Here is a 22,075-nt window from a genome sequence, read left to right on the forward strand (position 1 = left end):
GAATTCACAGCGAACGCGCGCAGCTCCGGGGGCTGGGACGAGAGCGCGCCATTGCGAGCTTGCTCTCGGAAGACGAGGAGGAGGAACAGGAGCTCGCAAGGACGGTAAGGGGCCGGGAAAGAGAGCCTCCAGTGTCCCGCGAGACAACCCCGGGATGGGTTGCCGGTATACAAACGGGTATAAAGGATGTCTCCGGCCAGGTAACCCAGATAGACAACAAGGTAAACCAAGTAGGTGAGAGGGTAACCCAGGTACGCGAGGAAACGAATACAAATATGACCAAACTGCAATCCTCCGTTGAGACCATCCGATCCGAGATGGGGGAACTAGACTCCACGGTAGGAGGGCTAACTGGAAGGATAGCGCGACTAGAAGCAGAGTATGAGCAGCAGCGCACTGGGGGAGGAGGGAGTGGGCAGAGAGCCCACTACGGAGCCGCCACCCCTTCCCGGGCATGTTATATGTGCGATCGCCGAGGGCATCTAGTGAGGGACTGTCCTCAGGTCGCCCGAGCTAGACAAGAGCTAAGGTCAAACACTAAGGCCCCCCTAGAGAGGGGACCACCGGGGGGTGAAATCGACGTAGCCCCGACACAAACAAGGTGTGAGAATAATGGCGAGCGAGTGATCTCCACACAGGTTCCAGCAACAACGCCCACGGAAACGATGATTCCTGGCGACTGGCTGCGGGAGCTGGTGGCGGGGATCACGGGGGCCACGTCGCTGGTGGAAGGGGAGGTAAACGGAGTGCGTACCCGAATCCTGCTGGACACGGGGGCGGTGGCCTCGCTCGTGAGCGCAGCGCACTGCAGCGCGATCGGGGTCGACGTGCGTCACCTGCAGGCCCCGGACCGCGCGCTGCACACTGCGAGCGGAGCCGGAATGGGGCTGCTGGGGAGAGCCACCCTAGAGGTCCGCATAGGCAGCCAGGTGTGCACGCAGGAGTTCTACGTGTCGAGTGCGTTGTGTCACGAGTGTATCGCAGGCACCGACCTCCTAGAACGGTTGGGACTCAACGTGCAACCCCGCCAGCGATGCGCCACCATGGAGAGCAACGGCGAGCGGATACCGTTCCTGGGACGAGAACCAACCCGCCGCCGCTTTGCACCTGTGGCCGCTATCCTGGCGACGGCAGTCACCATCGGCCCGCTCACCGAGATGCTGGTGCCGGTGGCAACATCCCCCACCGACCCCGCGCTCCGACCATCAGGGGAGGTAATGCTAACTCCTCACCCGGAGTTGGCAAAACGGTATGGGGTTGTGGGATCCGCCACGTTGGTAAACGCAGATGGGGACCGATTGTTTATGCGGATGTTTAACCCCCACAATACCCCCGCGATACTGCGACGGCGCACCCCGATAGCCACAGTACACCCCCTGCACGCACGCCACTCTCACGACTCGGTGTTCGCACTCTGGGCTGAGGACCCCGGTCGTCCTGAGGGTGAGCAGGACCTGGCCTGGCGAGTCGGCCCGACTCCCCGAGCCGAGGTCGTTCCCCTGCTCGACGCGTTACATGTACCATGGGCGGACTTACCTAAGGGAGAGGCCGATCGGCTGCGCGAGTTACTGCGGGAGTATGCCGACGTGTTCAGCGAACACGACTCGGACGTGGGTCGGACCGACCTTGTTAAGCACCAAATTGACACCGGTGCAGCCCGACCCATCAAACTCCCTGCGTACCGAGTGGGCGCACCCGAACGCACCCAGATCAAGGAGGCGGTTGGGGACATGCTTCGCGATAACATAATTCAGCCCTCGGCGAGCCCCTGGTCAGCCCCAGTGGTACTAGTAACGAAAAAGGATGGGTCAACCCGGTTCTGCGTCGATTACCGTAAACTAAATGCAGTCACGCTCGGCGATGCCTTCCCCATACCCCGCATCGACGACACCTTCGACAGTCTCGCAGGAGCGCGGTATTTTTCCACCCTCGATCTGGCGTCCGGTTACTGGCAGGTGGAGATGACGGAGGAGGATCGGCCAAAAACAGCATTCACCACCCCGATGGGCCTGTTTGAGTTTCGAGTGTTGCCGTTCGGACTCACTAACGCGCCCGCGACGTTCCAGCGGCTGATGGAGTTGGTGATGCGGGGTTTGCAATGGGAACAGTGCCTGATTTACTTGGACGATGTGATAGTGTTCAGTAGATCTTTGTCTGAGCATTGGTCCAGGCTTCGAGAGGTGTTCCAGCGACTGCGAGCGGCTCATCTCAAGCTCAAGCCACGTAAGTGTTACATCGCACAACGCGAGGTGGGGTACCTCGGGCATCGCGTCAGCGAGGCAGGCGTGCGCACCGATCCGGAGAAGGTACGCGCCGTAGTGGAGTGGCCACGGCCAAGGAATCTGACGGAGATCAGATCATTTTTGGGGCTCGCCACCTATTATCGTCGATTTGTAAAGGGATTCAGCGAGATCGCACGCCCCCTCACCCAACTCACCTCCCCTAAGCACCCCTATCAGTGGACGGGGGCCTGCCAGACGGCCTTCACCACTCTCAAAGACCACCTCACCCACGCCCCCACCCTCGCTTTCCCCGATTTTACCACCGATTTTATTTTGGACACCGACGCCTGCAGCAGCGGGCTGGGCGCGGTGTTGTCACAGGTACAGGATGGGACGGAACGAGTCATCGCGTACGCCAGCCGGACCTTGAGTGGGGCCGAGCTGAACTATTGCGTGACCCGCCAAGAGTTGTACGCCGTGATTTTCGCATGCAAACAGTTCCGGCCGTATTTGTACGGCAGGAGATGTCGCGTACGCACTGACCATTATGCTCTGCAGTTTCTTCTTACATTCAAGGAGCCGCGGGGGCAGATGGCCCGGTGGTTGGCGCAGTTGCAGGAGTACAACCTGCAAATCGAGTATCGGGCTGGCCGGACGCATGCAAACGCGGACGCCTTGTCGAGGCGACCCACGGTGTACGCCGAGACGAGGGCGGAGGAGGCCTGCCCGTGTTTCACGGGGGGACGCTGCCGGCAGGCAACGGACCCCCGAGAGGCCGCGGCCACTGACCCCCCCCCAGCGAGAGAGAGTGCAGTGTGCGCCACGGAAACCCTCACAGGTGGCACTGAGGATCCCGTCGACCGCCCGGCAAGCGCGGGACCCGCGGCTCGGGACCCGATTGGACGGATCCAGGAGGACGTCGGCTGCGCCTTCCCGGGCCTAAACGACGAGCAGCTGAGACAGACCCAGCAGCGAGATCCGGATCTGGCGGCAGTGGAGGCGGCACTGCGGGAGGAAAAGAGCGCCCTACCAGGACCCTGGAGCGGTTTGTATGCCCGGTTGTGTGTGCGGAACGGAGTGGTATGGGAGTTAACCGAGGCCGGCCAGCCGGGGTGCATCTGTGTTCCTGCCCAGGTGCGACCCCAGCTGCTACGGCTGGTGCATGACCACCCACTCGGGGGCCACGATGGGGAACGACGTACTCGAGAGACCCTGCGTCGCCAGTATCTCTGGCCCAAATTGGCACAAGACGTGGCGGCCTGGGTACAGGGCTGCCGCGCCTGTCAGCAGTGCGGGCCGAAACCGGCACGATACCAGGTACCCCTAAGGCCGTTCCGCGTCAGCCGCACGAATCAGCTGGTTGGGATCGACCTACAGGGGCCATTCCCGCGATCCCATCGAGGCAACCGATATATCCTAGTCGCAGTAGAGTATTTCACCCGCTACCCCGTGGCAGTGGCCATCCCTGATAAAACGGCCTTGGTGGTGGCCCGGGCATTTGTGGAACACTACGTACTTAAGCACGGGATCCCAGAACGAGTCCTCACCGACCAGGGTAGCGAGTTCGAGGCCGAGTTGTTCCAGGCACTGTGCCGAGAGTTCGGAATCCAGAAGGACCGAACCACAGCGTACCACCCCCAGGCGAACGGGATGGTGGAGCGCATGAATCAGACCTTATCGGGGAAACTCAAACGTATGGCGGCCGCAAATCAACGGGATTGGGATGAACACCTCCCCTACGCCCTTTTCGCCTACGCCACCACCGTACACACGTCGACGGGACAAACCCCGTTTTTAATGATGTTCGGCCGTGAGTCTCGTTTACCCGCAGATCTGCTATTCGGCGTCCCTTCCCCCCAGCCGGAGGAGGGAAGCCGCCCCGTGGAACACCTGTTGGAGACCCTACGAGAAGCCCGAGGCCGAGCATACCCGCAAGGGGAAGCCGCGCATCGGCGGCAGGAACAGGGCACCCGACCCCGCATGGAACCCCCCTTATTCCTGACAGGTGCTAAGGTGTGGCTACACACCCCTCGCGTCGGGGCCGGGCAGGTGGGGAAACTGACGACCTACTGGCGGGGACCCTGGACCGTGGTGCGACAGATCTCCCCCTGGACGGTACTAATTGATGGCGGGGAGAGGGGTCGAGAGACGGTGGTCAATGTCCGCCGCTTAAAACCGTGGAAAGCGGCCCCGGCGAGAGAGAACCCCGTCACCCGAAGGCCCCAAAATCCCGGAGTACCCGCATCCCCCGTGCCCGGGGGCCTCGCGCAGTATATGGGCCCCACGGAGCCCAGGGCTCCGAGGGGCCCCGGGCGGGGCCGGGGGCGACGAGGACGGCGACCCTTAAACCCCACCGCTTCTGAGTTTGTTCCCCAGCCCGCAGGTGCCAGAGGCCGAGGGGAGCCGTTGGAATGGAGGAGGAGACCACCGCCGGAGCCCCAGGAGACGGAGCCGCCACCCCCGAGGCCAGCCACAAGGGCCGGGCGAATCCCGCGGACCCCGCGGCGATACCTCGTGGGGGCAACCCAGGCGAGGTGCTCCAGTCAACCCGGGACGGGGACTGGCACCCCGGGGGGCTATGTGGTGCCACAACGACGGGGCCGCTCTGCCGAACCAGGGAGCCGCCCGGCTTCCCCCACCGCACTGCCCCCCATCACCCGCCCCACATAAGCACACACCCGCACGCATTCCCCCCCCCATAGAGCTGGAAGGGAAGGTCACCTGATCGACCGGTTTTTATCCGAGAGGCCCTTATCGGGATTAATTCTCACGGTTTCCGGCGATCAGGGAATTGGATGACCTCCCCGTGCTACGTGGCACCGCGGCGCTGCGGCCGGCCTTAATATGGTAGGTCGTGGCGTGGGGCATTCGGCCACCGCGGTTGAGGCGCATTTCCCCCCACACACACTCCCACGGGTCGACGGGGCGAGCAGGGGAGGCACGGGACAGCATGAATAGCGGGGTCACAGGGGCTGTTGCGCATAGTCATGGAGGGTTGGGATAATTGCGCTTGAGCGCGCAGGCCCCATTGTTAGGGAGGGTAAGGGATTAAGTAGGATTTACGCCTTGCACGCGGCACACTGATTAGCATATCAACAGCACCCAGAACCGCCGTGCGCGTGCCAGAGGATCGCGAGCCCATTGTTTAGCGCAGCATCCCCTTGAAGGTAGGGAGGATAAATAGAGGGGCGCAGAGGGAAAATAGCTCCCTTCTCTCCAGGCCAGCGGACCAGCAGGACTTCCAGCCAGCGACCCGGACGTCCGTGCGACGCACCGAGGTACGCTGTTAGCGCAGAGAGCAGCGAACCTCCGCGGGCACCAAACAGTGAATAGGGAGGTGGGGTAACGTAAACGGAATAGGGGATGCAGGCGGGAGGGACCCCGGGGGCCAACGGCCCCCACAACTTTTCCGAGACCAAGGTTCTCTGCAAACCTCCTGGCTACCATCAAAGGTTTGTACACGAAGCCATACAAATATACAAACACAGACATAATTTCAACCGTGATGATGGGTACAAACTCAGTAATCATTGGAAAGATGTTATTAACCACGCAAAAAAGACTTAATTACACTTTTTTGACCATCTTATCTGACAGGCACTAGTTTACTTTACCGAGTGTTAACATCCCCAGTGTTTAACAGTAATCTCTTCATTGTTCAGCCAGCATTGGTATAAACATACGCATTTTCTTTTCTTTTCTATCATGTGTATCAGACCTCCCCCCTCCCCCCTCTCTGTCCAATGCGTTGGCGTGGGCAGCAGTGTGTCACTTGCGCACAATCGCTTCCACGCCGTCGCCCACCCCCCTTTTTTTGGCCCCTCTCTCCCGATACTTTCTATTCATTGGCTACCACATTCTGATGAGCCCCCCCACCTCTCCTCCCCCCTCAACTCGCTTTTAAGGGATTACATCTTGAATCATTGCCTCACTTGATGCAGCTGATCTGGCTGTGACTGTCCCACCTGATGACGGAGACTTGTGTTGCCTCCGAAACGTCGTGATCTTTATTTTTTTATTTTTATTAATTTTGATGTTTTACCTACGTGACTTTACCGAAAACACCTAAGAATATGATTCATAAATTATGTTAATGAGCCCCCAGTCACCGGGCGTGGCTTTGCCCAAAAAAGGATTGGCACTGGGACAGATATCGGCAGCGGCCGAGCGGCGGTGACGTCACGCTCAAGAGGACGGGGGTCGGGGTAGGTGACATGACGTCACTAGCGAGGCACACCTCCCCGTTGCGTTTGACGCCGATGAGATCACGCTGAGCGGTGACGTCAGAGAGCGGGGTCAGAGTTCAAGTTTGTTGTAGTTGGCAGTGACGTGGGGAGCGCTGCGCTCCGCACCGACCAGCCGAGTTCCATTCCCGCTCGTGGCCAACGCCGCCAGTGACGACTTTCTGAGCCGGTCCTGAGCCTCCCCTACGTCGACTCAGCCTCAAACGAGTACCCGGTGCGGTGTGTCAACATCGCCAGCGCTGGGGAGACAAAGGCGGCCGGGCGTGGAGCTGGCCACCCACCCCCTCTGTGTGTGCCGTGACGACCTCCACCGGTGCTGCTACTCGCTATGAGCAGCACTTTGTAGACGTCGTGGCTTGGCTCTCCAGCACACCGCTGGCGACATTTCACGATGACATTTTCACGTCCATAAAAGGAAAATCGCCATACGAACCTAGGCCGTTTTTTGGCAAAATCGATCCAAATTTTTTTAGCTTTTTTTGCAACGAAAAGTTTATTCCTTGGTTGTATTTAGCCTGGGTAGCCCATATATTACGTTAAAAAGTGGAAAATTTCATGCATGAAATTTTCGAATATAAAAAAGTTAATCGGCATACTGTACCGTTTTTAGGCTCAATAAGCCAAACTTTTGACAGCTTTATTTTTGGACGAAAGTTAATTTCTCTATTGTATTTATCCTTAGTATGCCATGTATTTGATTAAAATGCCGTTTTTGGCATACTTAACCTATGCCGTTTTTGGTCAATAATGGCCAAATTTTTACAGCTTCATTTTTCAACAAAAGTGCAATCCTCGCGTGTGCTTAGCCTTAGTATCCTATTTATTACGTAAAAAAGTGGTAAATTTCACCATGAAATTTTTAAGTAAAAAAATAAAATCGGCCAAAATTGGCCACACTTTCACAGCCTTATTTGTCGACAAAGGTTCATTGCTCCATTGTGTTTAGCCTTAGTATGCTATGTATTAGATTATAATTGGAAAATTTCACGATGAAATGTTCATGTCCCAAACAGAAAATCGACATACTAAACCTCTGCCGTTTTTGGATAAAATTGAACGAATTTTTACAGCTGTATTTTAAATTAAAAAGTGCATTCCTCGGTTGTGTTGAGCATGATTAGCCTATATCTTACATTAAAAGTGGGAAATTTGACCATGAAATTTGAAGTAAAAGGATCAAATCGGCATACTTTACCAATGCCGTTCTTGGCCAAAATTTGCTACATTTTCATAGCTAGATTTTCCAAGAAAAAGTGAATTCCTCCATTTTGTTAAGCATTAGTATGCTCTATATTACTTTAAAAGTGGGAAATTTCACGATTAAATTTTCACGTCCCAAAAGAAAAATCAGGTACTTATGCCGGTTAACCAAAATAAGCCAAATTGTCATAGCTTCATTTTTCAACAAAAAGTTCATTCATCAATTGTATTTACCCTTAGTATGCCGTGTATTAGATTAAAAGTGGAACATTTTATGATGAAATGTGCACGTCCCAATATAGAATATCGGCATACTAACCTATGCAGTTTTTGGCCAATAATGGACAAATATTTGCAACTTCATTTTTCAACAAAAGTGCAATCCTCGGGTGTGCTTAGCCTTAGTATCCTATATATTACGATAAAAGGTGGGAAATTTCACACCGGGTACTTCCCGCGAGTACTCTTATATAAGCGCACAACTTCATCTATCTGTGATGAACGCTGCACTTTCCTTAGTTTTCATGCAGGGGGCGCTGCAAACCTACGCGCCCCCTGCATGAACGACGGAGGAGCAGCGACAGACGTTCAATCACGTTGGAATCAATCTGCAGACGGCGGTCTTCTGGCACGGCCAGCTCTGTGTCGCCTTATCTCCACCCCGCGATCCCAACCAGGAGAAAGTCCGCATCGAACCGAACCCCGGTAAGGCCATCTACTTAACGAGTAGAGAAAATTCACACGAAATGTCGTTTTCAATGAAGTCTTCCAGATGGAAAATGATATCAGCTTTTAATGAAGAAATACAATTATCAAATGCAAAACAATATACAATTCAAAGTTGTTTCATTTTAAAACTTCAAAACGGAGCATCGGGAGTTGGCGTGAATGCATCGTTCGTGTGCAATTTTTTCGTGACTTTCCTGGCCCAAGGCCGTAAATGGTTGTGAGGGGCACCGCAGGCAGTCAGGCTTGCTTCAACCCCATGGTTGTCAACATCCAGACGTTAATCAGCAAGGACCATTTCTTGTCCTAGTTCGCGAACATATAAGACGTCATGCAAAATTGTGCAGAATGTATCTACTAGATGTGCTCTGCCTTGTAACCAAATACAAATCTGTACCAAAAATGTATTTCAAATAGGCTCTTAGAATTACCTCCTTGCTATGAAGCAGATCAGCAGACACGACATGTTTCATTTATCGATCTCTCCACGAAACAAAGGAATGTTTTACACAAACTATAACTAGCACAGACTTCTGGGAGCACGTCATTGATTCAGTGCAAGCCACCTGTGGACCCTTATTGGTGCACAGCGTTTCAAGAGCAGCCGGGCTTGCTTCAACCGATAGCTGCAAACATCCAGACGTTCATCAGTAAGGAGCATTTCTAGCCCTAGTGAGACGAAATTTGCGTCAACACATAATACCAAATTATAATTCAAGTTGTAGAGAATGTATCTACACTACGTCTAACTTTTGAGTGCTATGCCTTGTAACAGATGAATGATCCGAGTGTGCTCCCTATTTTAAAGACAATGAGTTTCTCCTGAGGGAGATGCTTCCTGAAAACACAAAAGTACCCTTTGACCTGTATCACAAGAACAATGAGTCTCACCTGAGTGATCTGTACAGGTTACTTGCAAAACACACACTGTGTCCTAACATCACTTATTCAATGTTTGACTCTTGTAGACAAAAGGTTACATGTACGCACACCATCAGACAAGTATTAATTCTAAATTCGTGACAGGCATATTAACAAAATTGAATGACTGCACTGAAATATACTGCATTAGGTTACATCGCATTAACAAGCTAATTAAAAAAAAATACGCACCGTCTGCTTAACAGTGTATGTACAACATACTAATGCACCATTCAAAACGAGTAGGCCATTGCATGCTGGCGTCTGGGTCAAAATTGAAAAAAATTCTAAACATTACCTACAAACTCCACAACTGAGATGCCACATCAACCATCGCCCCCTACTGCCAGGCTCTTGTCCACATGCAGGCCGGTGCAGGGCCACCACCTTGTGCCACACAGGGGCAGCTGCTACTTGGGGATGCTCTTCGAGTGTTTGAGACGAGAAACGATACAAAACTACGAATTGCCGAGGCAATTAAGCAAGCACAATATAAATGCAATTATGATAACATAGTGAATGCTTGGGAGCTTATTGGCTCTCGCTCCTGGTTAGAGATCTACCCAACACACAGGTCCACAAAGACTGGCCGCTCTTAACCTGCAGGTTGAACCTAGCAATTGAGTGTTCAACTTCACATTCTTGTCATTAAAGGCCTGTGACAAAGGTGCATCTATTGGAGCGACATCGTCACTGGCTTACACATCTACCGGGTCTCCATTTGACTTTGTATTGTCTCGGAGGAAGTCCACCCACACCTCCACTTCCACAAACTGCTGGGAGTTGCCTCGCTCTGCCTCACAGTCAGAATTCTCCTCCTGCTTCACGTTGCCTCCATCGATGTGAAGGTCCCATTTTGGAGTTGAATCTTCATCTTCACATTTTACCTTCACTTCTTGGCTCTTCACCATCACTTCTTCACATTTCACCTCGATACCTTTAAAAGTGTCCAAGCTGGGATTTTCTTCCGGTTCTTGTTTGATGAGGAATGGGCTCATTGAGGCACTTTGACTTTCACAAGCTGATTTCAGACTCCACTCCTGGTGGATCTTCTGATGCTTGCGTGATCTCTGGTGTCTTTGAAGATTTCGTGAAAGTGTAAACGCCTTCTCACACACACTGCACTTGAAGGGTTTCTCTCCCGTGTGTGTTCTCTGGTGTTTTACAAGAGTAGATGACTGTGCAAAAGCCTTCCCACACACACTGCACTTGAAGGGTTTTTCTCCCGTGTGTGTTCTCTGGTGTGCTACAAGATGAGCTGAAAGTGCAAACGTCTTCCCACACACACTGCACTTGAAGGGTTTCTCTCCCATATGTGTTCTCTGGTGTGCTACAAGAGCAAATGAACGTGCAAACGCCTTCCCACACACACTGCACTTGAAGGGTTTCTCTCCCGTGTGTGTTCTCTTGTGTGTTACAAGAGCAGATGACTGTGCAAACGCCTTCCCACACACACTGCACTTGAAGGGTTTCTCTCCCGTGTGTGTTCTCTGGTGTTTTACAAGAGTAGATGACTGTGCAAACGCCTTCCCACACACACTGCACTTGAAGGGTTTCTCTCCCATGTGTGTTCTCTGGTGTGCTACAAGATTAGATGACTGTGCAAACGCCTTCCCACACACACTGCACTTGAAGGGTTTCTCTCCTGTGTGAGTTCTCTGGTGCCGTGTCAAATGTTCAGGACGATCCGTGCTGTATGCACACCGGTCGCATTGATGCCTTTTTGCACCGAGCTGCGCCGAGTGCCTTTCCTCCATGAGACCAATTCTGCAGAGGCAGCGACAGCTGCAGACTGAAAAAGAAGAATATCCACACCATCTACACGTCAGTATCGAGGCACAGAGGAATGAATATACAGTCACACGTGACTTACACGTCTATAGTTATTCATATATTTATGATATAGTAAAAAAAAAGTGTCCCAAATTCATCACACGGGCTGTTATGGCACACAATGAGAGGCCAAATGGTCATAAACGTGCCTGGAAGCCCTCGTATCTTCAAAATGAACGTAAACCCAAAACTCAGAGCACACAATTTCAGCTGTTTGGCTTCAAAATAAATGTTTATGAAAGCTAAATTTAGCTGACAAAGCAAAGGGTGTTGAAAATAATACTATTTGTGTTATGCACAAATGCATAAATTAATGTTCAATCGCAACTTAGAGGTGTGAAGCCAGGCACAGATGTCCTTGATTCCTGGGATGAGCAGTTCCAACTTCAGCTGCTGCACGTGTGTGCTGTGATCACTTCCTGACTCCATTCTTTCAAAGAGTTCCAGAGGAAAACTAAAATAAACTACTGTTTTGATATAACCTCTGTGCTCAATAGAGTTAATAGACATTACTGCAAATACAAACTTGACACTGTCACACACTCAGAGGTGGAGCCAGGATTTTCAGGTAGGGGGGGGAAACCCCTCCAGCAATGAAAAATTACAGGAGTTGTTAGTGAGAAAGGAGTTGTTAGTAAGAAAGGACTTGTCCCTTGCTTTTCATTCGACGCGTGTGATCGTCATCGCGCTCGCTGAACGTGTTGATGCCTTCAGGAAAGAAAAATAGACTTTTGTATTTTGGGGGGGGGGAGGGGGGGGAAATGACCATGAAGTATGTGGCATCAACCCACATCACACCTGAGCTAAGCGCTCTGCAATGCTTACCCCCCTACCACATGGCTCTTCACGCGCCGTACTTCTACAGCTGTTCACAGAGTGCCGGGAGATTTTAGGTGGCGCTTCGCTCCTGGCCGATTAAGTCAATGGCTTCTCGGAGTTTCAATACTAATCCGTGCGAAGAACGGGTACAACTGTCATCTTAAATATAAAGCAGAACTTACACCTGTTTGTTTGTGTGAAGCAGCAAAAACTCTCCAACGCTGAGCTCTGGCGTCATGAAATTTTCACAGCTTATGCTGTCTGGAATTTCTAAGCGAACGCAGCGTCATTCCCTTCCCGAGTGGCAAAAATCGACCTGACGTAGCAGTGGGTTCAGGTTGAATTTCCTTGAGTGAAAACATCCGATTTAGGTAAATTGAAGTGTTTCGGCTTCCTTCTTGCAAGCATCAATTTTTTCAGGGTTTTTCATTGAATTATGAGGGAATATTAAATTAATCCAAGACAAGAATCCAAGTCCCGGGCGAAGCCGGGTAGTGAAGCTAGTTACTAATAAACCCCAATGATCCTATCGAAATTACGGATTTCTATCGGATCGTTGGGGGGGCACGTGCCACCCCACCCCCACTGGCTCCACCACTGTCACACTGGCATGACTCACAGGTGGTGGTGTGTCCAGACCCACGCCTGGCCACCTTCACCTGCTCAGTATTAATGCTTCCTCACTCCACCAAGTAATTCATCGAGGATCAACCAACACAGCCGAGGCTGCGTGTCTCTCTGTGGTGAGATGTTAACTACCTGTCCTGGCATACAGGAAGTCGTGGGTTCCATCCCGACCCTGACGCCTGCTGTATATTTGTAGTTTACGTGTCTCTCTCTCTCTCTCTCCCCGTGGTCGCGTGGATTTCCTTCCCGATCCTCGGGTTACCCCTCCACATGTAGAGAGTGAACACCACCACGCGTCCAGAGTAAACACCGCCACGCGTCTAGAGTGAACACCGCCACGCGTCTAGAGTTAACACCGCCACATGTCTAGAGTGAACACCGCCACGCGTCCAGAGTGAACACCACCACGCGTCCAGAGTGAACACCACCACGCGTCCAGAGTAAACACCGCCACGCGTCTAGAGTGAACACCGCCACGCATCTAGAGTTAACACCGCCACATGTCTAGAGTGAACACCGCCACGCATCTAGAGTTAACACCGCCACGTGTCTAGAGTGAACACCGCCACGTGTCTAGAGTGAACACCGCCACGTGTCTAGAGTGAACACCGCCACACGTCTAGAGTGAACACCGCCACGTGTCTAGAGTGAACACCGCCACGTGTCTAGAGTGAACACCGCCACGCGTCTAGAGTGAACACCGCCACACATCTAGAGTGAACACCGCCACATGTCTAGAGTGAACACCGCCACATGTCTAGAGTGAACACCGCCACGCATCTAGAGTTAACACCGCCACGCATCTAGAGTTAACACCGCCACGTGTCTAGAGTTAACACCGCCACGTGTCTAGAGTGAACACCGCCACGTGTCTAGAGTGAACACCACCACACGTCTAGAGCGAACACCGCCACGCGTCTATAGAGTGAACACCGCCACACGTCTAGAGCGAACACCGCCACGCGTCTAGAGCGAACACCGCCACGTGTCTAGAGTGAACACCGCCACACGTCTAGAGTGAACACCACCACGTGTCTAGAGTGAACACCGCCACACGTCTAGAGCGAACACCGCCACGTGTCTAGAGTGAACACCACCACACGTCTAGAGCGAACACCGCCAGGCGTCTAGAGCGAACACCGCCACGTGTCTAGAGTGAACACCACCACATGTCTAGAGTGAACACCGCCACACGTCTAGAGTAAACACCGCCACATGTCTAGAGTGAACACCGCCACGCGTCTAGAGTGAACACCGCCACACGTCTAGAGTGAACACCACCACGTGTCTAGAGTGAACACCGCCACACGTCTAGAGTGAACACCACCACGCTGTTGACGAGCCTCACCTCGTTGTTATTGTTGTTGTGGGCAGGTCGCTTCTGAAAACAAGAGCGGTACAGCAGCTCAAGCGGGCGTGGCCTGGTAAAAAATGAAAAAAAACTGTGAATATTTAAAACAAAACAAGTTACAAAGTAGCGAGCCAGGTGAAGGGAAATTAAAACTTAAGCAAGATATTCTTTGGTTCTTTCGGTAAAGTCACATAGAATAAATAAATACATTATATAATAGCATACGACGTTTCAACTGCAACACAAGCAATCATCATCATGCACAAATGAAAGAGAAAAAAAACCTATTAAACTTAGAGTCATCTAACATAAGTCAACACCCTACCTGGTTGATAACGTTCTTCCAAAGATTGCTCAATTTGAGAGAGAGACACGGAGACACATAGACAGACACATAAGCAGAGAGATGACACAAAGACACACAGAGAGAGACACACACATAGACACACAGAGAGAAATGACACAGAGACACAGAGACACACACAGAGACATGACAGACACACAGAGAGAGACACACATAGACACACAGAGAGAGATGACACAGAGACACGCAGAGAGAGACACACATAGGCACACAGAGAAACAACGCCTCTGTGTTGAGGCCTTAAATATAGAGAGGGGGGGGGGGGGTATAGAAACTAGCACGTCAATGCAAGGCCGTAGCCATGGAGTCAACATTGGGGGGGACCAAATCTTCCACGGGTCTGGGGTCCCCCCCCCCCAGAAAAATATCTAAATTTGAAAACGATTTTCCTGCCATTTCCTCCCTAAAATATTTTTAAAAGTTCACTAGCACATGGGATGGACTTTGTTTTATTTGATACAATAATGTCTAATAGTGTATTGTAATACATTGCTCTGTTTTTTCTTTTTAACCTTTTCTTGTTTCATAGTATGTAATGGCAGAGATTAGGGATTCATAAAGTACAACGCAATCCTATAAACAGAAATCTATGTATTGTTATATGAAGACAAGTCCAGATTTTGTGGCCAAGGTTTAGCAAATTGTTGTTTTTATTAACATAGCATCGCTAATTATTATTTTAAAAAATGTTTTTATAGCAATATATTGGGGGGGGGACATCTTTAGCATATTTGATTATTATAACATTTTATAATTATCATAACATATAATAATTATTATAACATATCATTATATCTTGATTTAAAGCTTTCGTGACTGCAGGGATTCATATTCTTGGTTCTTTCGGTAAAGTCACGTAGAAGGGAAATAATAAAATAAAACGTGACTACCGAAAGAACCAAGAATATATATTATAATTAGTATAACATATTAAAATTATTATAACATGTTATATTTATTATAACATATTATATTTATTATAAGATATATTTATTAGAACATGTTATAATTATTATAACATATAATTACGACTTTGTGTCAATGAGAGATTTGGAGGTTTGGTGACTGCAGTAGAGGACACAGAGAGAGAGAGAGACACTTAATCAAACAAACTTCGTAAAATTTGGAAATGTAATGCAATACAACACAGAGAGTCGGTCAACACACAACGAACGCATCGCCTGGCTGATCGCGTTCTTCCACAGGTTGCTCAACTAAGCGAGAGAATTGAAGCGAACGCGACCAGGCGAGGGCAGGAGGCAAGGCCCCGCGTTGTAAAGTTTAAATCTGGACATCGCTTCGATGCTCGCTGCTACTCAATTGACATCCCTACGAGAGAGAGCGAGGCTCTACCTCGGTACACAACAACCACAACAACCACCACAACCACCACCACCACCACCACGACCACAACCACCACCACCACCAATACAACCACCACAACAACCACCACCACCAATACAACCACCACCACAACCACCACAACAACCACCACCACCAATACAACCACCACCACAACCACCACTACCACAACCACTACCACCACAACCACCACCACCAATACAACCACCACAACAACCACCACCACCACAACAACCACCACCAGTACCACAACCACCACAACTTTAACAACCACCACCACAACAACCACCACCACAACCGCGATGGGAATTTCTCACCTCGGATTTCAGTTCACGCGCGGAGATGCAACAGCCACGCGGTTGCAGGCCGTGACGTCACTTCCGGGGTACAAGCCCCTCCCACAGAGCGGCTCTGTAACTTAAATAAATTATGTTAATGAGCCCCGCCCACACGTGGAGGGACGGGGCGGGGCTGCTGAACACGTCGCAATGAACTCGCGACGGCTTTCGCGAATAAATTATGTTAATGAGCCCCCAGTCACCGGGCGTGGCTTTGCCCAAATAAGGATTGGCACTGGAACAGATATCGGCAGCGGCCGGAGGTGACGTCACGCTCAAGAGCTTCACGGTCGGGAGTGGGTGACATGACGTCACTAGCGAGGCACACCTCCCCCTGGCGTTTGACGCCGATGAGGTCACGCTGCGCGGTGACGTCAGAGGGCGGGGTCAGAGTTCAAGTTTGTTGACAGAAGTGGAGCGGCAGTGTCGTGGTGAGCGCTGCGCTCCGCACCGACCAGCCGAGTTCCATTCCCGCTCGTGGCCAACGCCGCCAGTGACGACTTTCCGAACCGGTCCTGGGCCTCCCCTACGTCGACTCAGCCTCAAACGATTCCCCGGTGCGGTGTGTCAACATCGCCAGCACTGGGGAGACAAAGGCGGCCGGGCGTGGTGCTGGCCACCCACCCCCTCTGTGTGTGCCGTGACGACCTCCACCGGTGCTGCTACTCGCTATGAGCAGCACTTTGTGGATGTCGTGGCTTGGCTCTCCAGCACACCGCTGGCGACATGTCACGATGAAATTGTCACGTCCATAAAAAATCAGCATAATTAACCTATGCCGTTTTTGGAAAAATTGGCCCAATTTTTCTAGTTTTATTTTTAAACAAAAAGTGCATTCCTTGGTTGTGTTTAGCCTGAGTAGCCCATATATTACATTAAAAAGTGGGGAATTTCATGCATGAAATTTTCGAATATAAAAAAGTTAATCGGCATACTGTACCGTTTTTAGGCTCAATAAGCCAAACTTTTGACAGCTTTATTTTTGGACGAAAGTTAATTTCTCTATTGTATTTATCCTTAGTATGCCATGTATTTGATTAAAATGCCGTTTTTGGCATACTTAACCTATGCCGTTTTTGGTCAATAATGGCCAAATTTTTACAGCTTCATTTTTCAACAAAAGTGCAATCCTCGGGTGTGCTTAGCCTTAGTATTCTAATAAAAATAAAACATAATAAAACAATTCTCACGACGTTTCGGCCACAACGCAAGCAGCCGTCCTCAGGTGAAAACCAGGTCCGTCGAGGCGACAGAGTCTGAATTAAACAGCACACGAGCTTGGAGCATATATATAAGCATATATATATATTATATATATGCTCCAATCTCGTGTGCTGTTTCATTCAGACTCTGTCGCCTCGACGGACCTGGTTTTCACCTGAGGACGGCTGCTTGCGTTGTGGCCGAAACGTCGTGAGAATTGTTTTATTATGTTTTATTTTTATTATTTTATTACTTCCCTTCTACGTGACTTTACCGAAAGAACCAAGAAGATGAATCCCTGCAGTCACGAAAGCTTTAAATCGAAAAATCTTAGTATTCTATATATTACGTAAAAAAAGTGGTAAATTTCACCATGAAATTTAGCTACTAATGTTACTTGTCAGTGTCTCATTATCCTAGTAGCACAAGTAGCTACTAATGTTATTTGTCAGTGTCTCATTAACCTAGTAACACAAGTAGCTACTAATGTTACTTGTCAGTGTCTCATTATCCTAGTAACACAAGTAGCTACTAATGTTACTTGTCAGTGTCTCATTATCCTAGTAACACAAGTAGCTACTAATGTTACTTGTCAGTGTCTCATTATCCTAGTAACACAAGTAGCTACTAATGTTACTTGTCAGTGTCTCATTATCCTAGTAACACAAGTAGCTACTAATGTTACTTGTCAGTGTCTCATTATCCTAGTAACACAAGTAGCTACTAATGTTACTTGTCAGTGTCTCATTATCCTAGTAACACAAGTAGCTACTAATGCTACTTGTCAGTGTCTCATTATCCTAGTAGCACAAGTAGCTACTAATGTTGTTTGTCAGTGTCTCATTAACCTAGTAACACAAGTAGCTACTAATGTTACTTGTCAGTGTCTCATTATCCTAGTAACACAAGTAGCTACTAATGTTACTTGTCAGTGTCTCATTATCCTAGTGTAATGGGTTCAATTTAGGCGCACACACTTCTTGGGAGGCAACACTCATTTATTAATTAACACAACGTTTACTCAACAGTTACTCTTACTCTACACATAGGGTGGTGACCACCGACCTACACTAGCTAACACACAATTGTATTTTAGTCTCTCTCCAGCGTGACCCAGCCAGGTGGCTGCTGGCAGTCCGCTCACTGTAGGTCTTCTCTTCTGGCATCTTCACGAGGTGTCTTCATTCTTCTCAGGAACAGCCCTGCTCTGCCCTCACACCACCCTTATATCTCGTCTCTCTGGCGTGGCCGGCTCCGCCCAGGCCACGCCTCCCTTCCCAGGCCACGCCTCACTTCCCAGGCCACGCCTCACTTCCCCCACCTCTGGGAAGGTCCGGATCCCTCCAGCACGTGACCCCCCCAGGCACCCCCTTGGGGCCCCCAGCCCTCGTACGGGCCAACACAGTAGTGACCGTTCTGTCACTACACTAGTAACACAAGTAGCTACTAATGTTACTTGTCAGTGTCTCATTATCCTAGTAACACAAGTAGCTACTAATGTTACTTGTCAGTGTCTCATTATCCTAGTAACACAAGTAGCTACTAATGTTACTTGTCAGTGTCTCATTATCCTAGTAACACAAGTAGCTACTAATGTTACTTGTCAGTGTCTCATTATCCTAGTAACACAAGTAGCTACTAATGCTACTTGTCAGTGTCTCATTATCCTAGTAGCACAAGTAACTACTAATGCTACTTGTCAGTGTCTCATTATCCTAGTAACACAAGTAGCTACACATTCTACTTATCAGTGTCTCATTATCCTAGTAGCACAAGTAGCTACTAATGCTACGTAACAATGTCTCATTAGCCTAGTAGCACTCAATTTCGGTTCGGTGATTCTGCACTTGCTCTATTGCTATAGTACTATACTGCCCTTCAGCTTTTACGAACGACCGCGGTGTTTAAGGTTACCGATTCGTCTTATCCATCCGGCTGTATAGCAAATGAAAACATTAAAAAAATACTTTACTACGCAAGTAAAAAAAAAAACTAAATTTGATTTACAGCTTTCGTATCTGCAGGGATTCATATTCTCGGTTCTTTCGGTAAAGTCACGTAGAAGGGAAACAATAAAATAATAAAAAAAATTCTAAAACGATAAAATGCTCACGACGTGAGTATTTGCAACACAAGCAATCATCATCAGGTGTGAAAAACACGGCAAGAAAATTTGAACAAAATTTAAAAACAAATTGTCTTTTAATATTTTTTTCTCTCAAATCTGTAACACCGGTCAACAAAAAAAACACTTTTTTTTCTGGCCTGGACTTTTGCAGTTGTTCTAGACTAATTTCAGGGTGCCGATTCCAAATCTGACCTCAGATTTGCTCCATCACATCTCATTTTTATGCTATCGGCATACCCCATTTTCAATTATTTTACTCGAAATTAACTCCGTCACTTATGATTGCAAGTTGTTGCGAGGTAGTGACTGCTTTAGTGTTAAAACATGGTGCTGCATTTTTAGCATAGTGTGTTTATAATATCATTTCATGTAGATATCCACATTTATTTAATATTTTTCTTCCGCAGTTCTTATTGAAAATGCAATCTTTGATATCTCAAAAACCTGATGTGATAGACTGATGCCAAATCTGGAATCGCCACCCCAAAATTACCTTAAAACCGTTGGAATACCTCGTGCCAGAAAAAAGTGTGTTGACCAGTGTAACAGCAAATGCTACACGACCTGCTCTAGCTTCATCCGGCACTGGACCCAACAGCACCACCACCCCATCTCTCGTGGACTCGGCGTGACAAATGGTCACAATTCAACACGCGCAAGCACCTCTCCTCGTTGTCTGTGTCATTTGTATCGCGACTGAATTATTAAACTCCCACACGCAGCGATCCCCCCAAACCCTTGCCTCTCTCTCCTCTCTCTCTCTCCTCTCTCTCCTCTCTCTTGTAAAGAAAATCTTGAACTCCCTCCCCAAAAACCCCCACGGCATTTATACCGCACACGCACGCACGCACGCGCACACAGAGACACACAGACACACAGACAGACACACACAGACACACAGATAGAGACACAAAGACACAGACACACAGACAGAGACACACAGACAGACACACAGACACACACAGACAGAGACACAGACACACACAGACAGAGACACACAGACACACACAGACACAAAGACAGACACAAATACACAGACACACACAGACACAGACACACAGACACAGAGACACAGACACACACACAAAGACACAGACACACACAGACACAAAAACACAGACACACAGACACACACAGACACAAAGATACAGACACACACAAAGACACAGACACACACAAAGACAGAGACACAAAGACACAGACACAGAGATGCACACATACAGAGACACAGACACACAGACACAAAGACACAGACACGCACAGACACAAAGACACAGACACACATAGACACAAAGACAAAGACACAGACACACACATACACACAGACACACAAAGCCACAGACACATACAGACACACACAGACAGAGACACACAGACACAAAGACACAGACACACACAGACAGAGACACACAGACACACAGACAGAGACACACAGACACAAAGACAGACACACAAAGCCTCAGACACACAGACACATACAGACACACAGAGACACAGACACACAAAGACACACACAGACGTTTCGGCTACAACGCAAGCAGCCGTCTTCACCTGAAGACGGCTGCTTGCGTTGTAGCCGAAACGTCGTGAGAATTATTTCATTATGTTTTATTTTTATTATTTTATTACTTCCCTTCTACGTGACTACCGAAAGAACCAAGAAGATGAATCCCTGCAGTCACGAAATCTTTAAATCGAAAATTAACAATATTACCAACATTGTCACAGTTCGTTTTTTCAGCAACAGCAGCATCAGCAACATCAGCAACAGCAGCAGCAGCAACAGCATCAGCAGCGGGGACGGGGTGAACGATGTCAAAAGAGGATTATGAGGCGATCCCCGTCCGCGTGGCCGTGCGCTGCCGCCCCATGGCGCCGTGGGAGCTGCGGGATGGCTGCGTTCCCTGCGTCACCGTCGTACCCGGCGAGCCGCAGGTGAGAGACACGGAGGGAGAGCGCGAGAGAAAGATCCGGACACATTAATTCTAGATTTGAAGCTTTCGTGACTGCAAGGATTCATATTCTTAGGTTTTTTCGGTAAAGTCACCGTGTAGGTATAAAACATCAAAATTAATGAAAATAAAATGAAACAAAAATCACGACGTTTCGGAGGCAACACAAGTCTCCGTCATCAGGTGGGACCGTCACAGCCGAATTAGCTGCATCAAGTGAGGCAATGATTCAAGATGTAATCCCTTATAAGCAAGTTGCTTGCTTACTCACTGATGCAGCTAATTCGGCTGTGACGGTCCCACCTGATGACGGAGACTCGTGTTGCCTCCGAAACGTCGTGATTTTTGTTTCATTTTATTTTCATTAATTTTGATGTTTTGCCTACCTGGTGACTTTACCGAAAAAACCTAAGAATATGAATCCGGACACATTCCCATCGGCGAGCTCCTCCGGCAGGCGAAGGCTGCGTCGGGCAACAAAACGGACACCTTTTTAACAGGTCCCTGCGGGGTGGGCTGGTAGGAACGAATAACCAAAGAATATAAACATAATGTATAATCACACTTGTTTAGCCAGGAAAGCCTCACTGAGTCTAAAGGTTTTTGTAGGGTCCTGCCAAGTGTTTGCAGTAGGGGGCGATGTTGCTACACCGAATCGGACGATACGAAGGGAGAGATTGAGGCCTAGTTCTAGGCTTTAGGCCTAGCTGTAGGCTTTAGGCCGCTGTGAGTTGATTTTTAATTTAAATGTTTTAATTATTAATGTAAACACTTTAAATGTAAAT

At 49.3% G+C, this 22,075-nt stretch overlaps 2 protein-coding genes across 2 annotated transcripts in view; one reads left to right on the forward strand and one right to left on the reverse strand.

Annotated features, from left to right (window-relative positions):
* Positions 1-8,500: 8,500 nt before the first annotated feature.
* LOC133363010 (zinc finger protein 501-like) lies at positions 8,501-15,998 on the reverse strand. Its single transcript, XM_061582015.1, has 3 exons — positions 15,987-15,998; positions 13,941-14,013; positions 8,501-11,105 (listed from the first exon to the last, which is right to left on the reverse strand). The coding sequence occupies exon 3, from the start codon at positions 11,068-11,070 to the stop codon at positions 10,012-10,014; it is 1,059 nt and encodes a 352-aa protein (XP_061437999.1). The 5' UTR covers positions 11,071-11,105; positions 13,941-14,013; positions 15,987-15,998; the 3' UTR covers positions 8,501-10,011.
* Positions 15,999-20,969: 4,971 nt separating this feature from the next.
* Positions 20,970-22,075, forward strand: part of LOC133338966 (kinesin-like protein KIF11-A) — a 45,306-nt gene continuing 44,200 nt past the window's right edge. The window contains exon 1 of the mRNA XM_061547093.1: positions 20,970-21,273. Coding sequence (XP_061403077.1) covers positions 21,151-21,273 — 123 coding nt within the window. The 5' untranslated portion in view covers positions 20,970-21,150. The remainder of the gene's footprint in view (positions 21,274-22,075) is intronic.

This window comes from Lethenteron reissneri, unplaced genomic scaffold (genome assembly GCF_015708825.2).
Source record: "Lethenteron reissneri isolate LAM-NWPU_2019-01 unplaced genomic scaffold, ASM1570882v1 scaffold_1639, whole genome shotgun sequence".
Taxonomy (NCBI): Eukaryota; Metazoa; Chordata; class Hyperoartia; order Petromyzontiformes; family Petromyzontidae; genus Lethenteron; species Lethenteron reissneri.

Coding starts and splice junctions, on each gene's coding strand:
- LOC133363010 (XM_061582015.1), bottom strand. CDS start 11,070: ATGGAGGAAAGGCACTCGGCGCAGCTCGGTGCAAAAAGGCATCAATGC.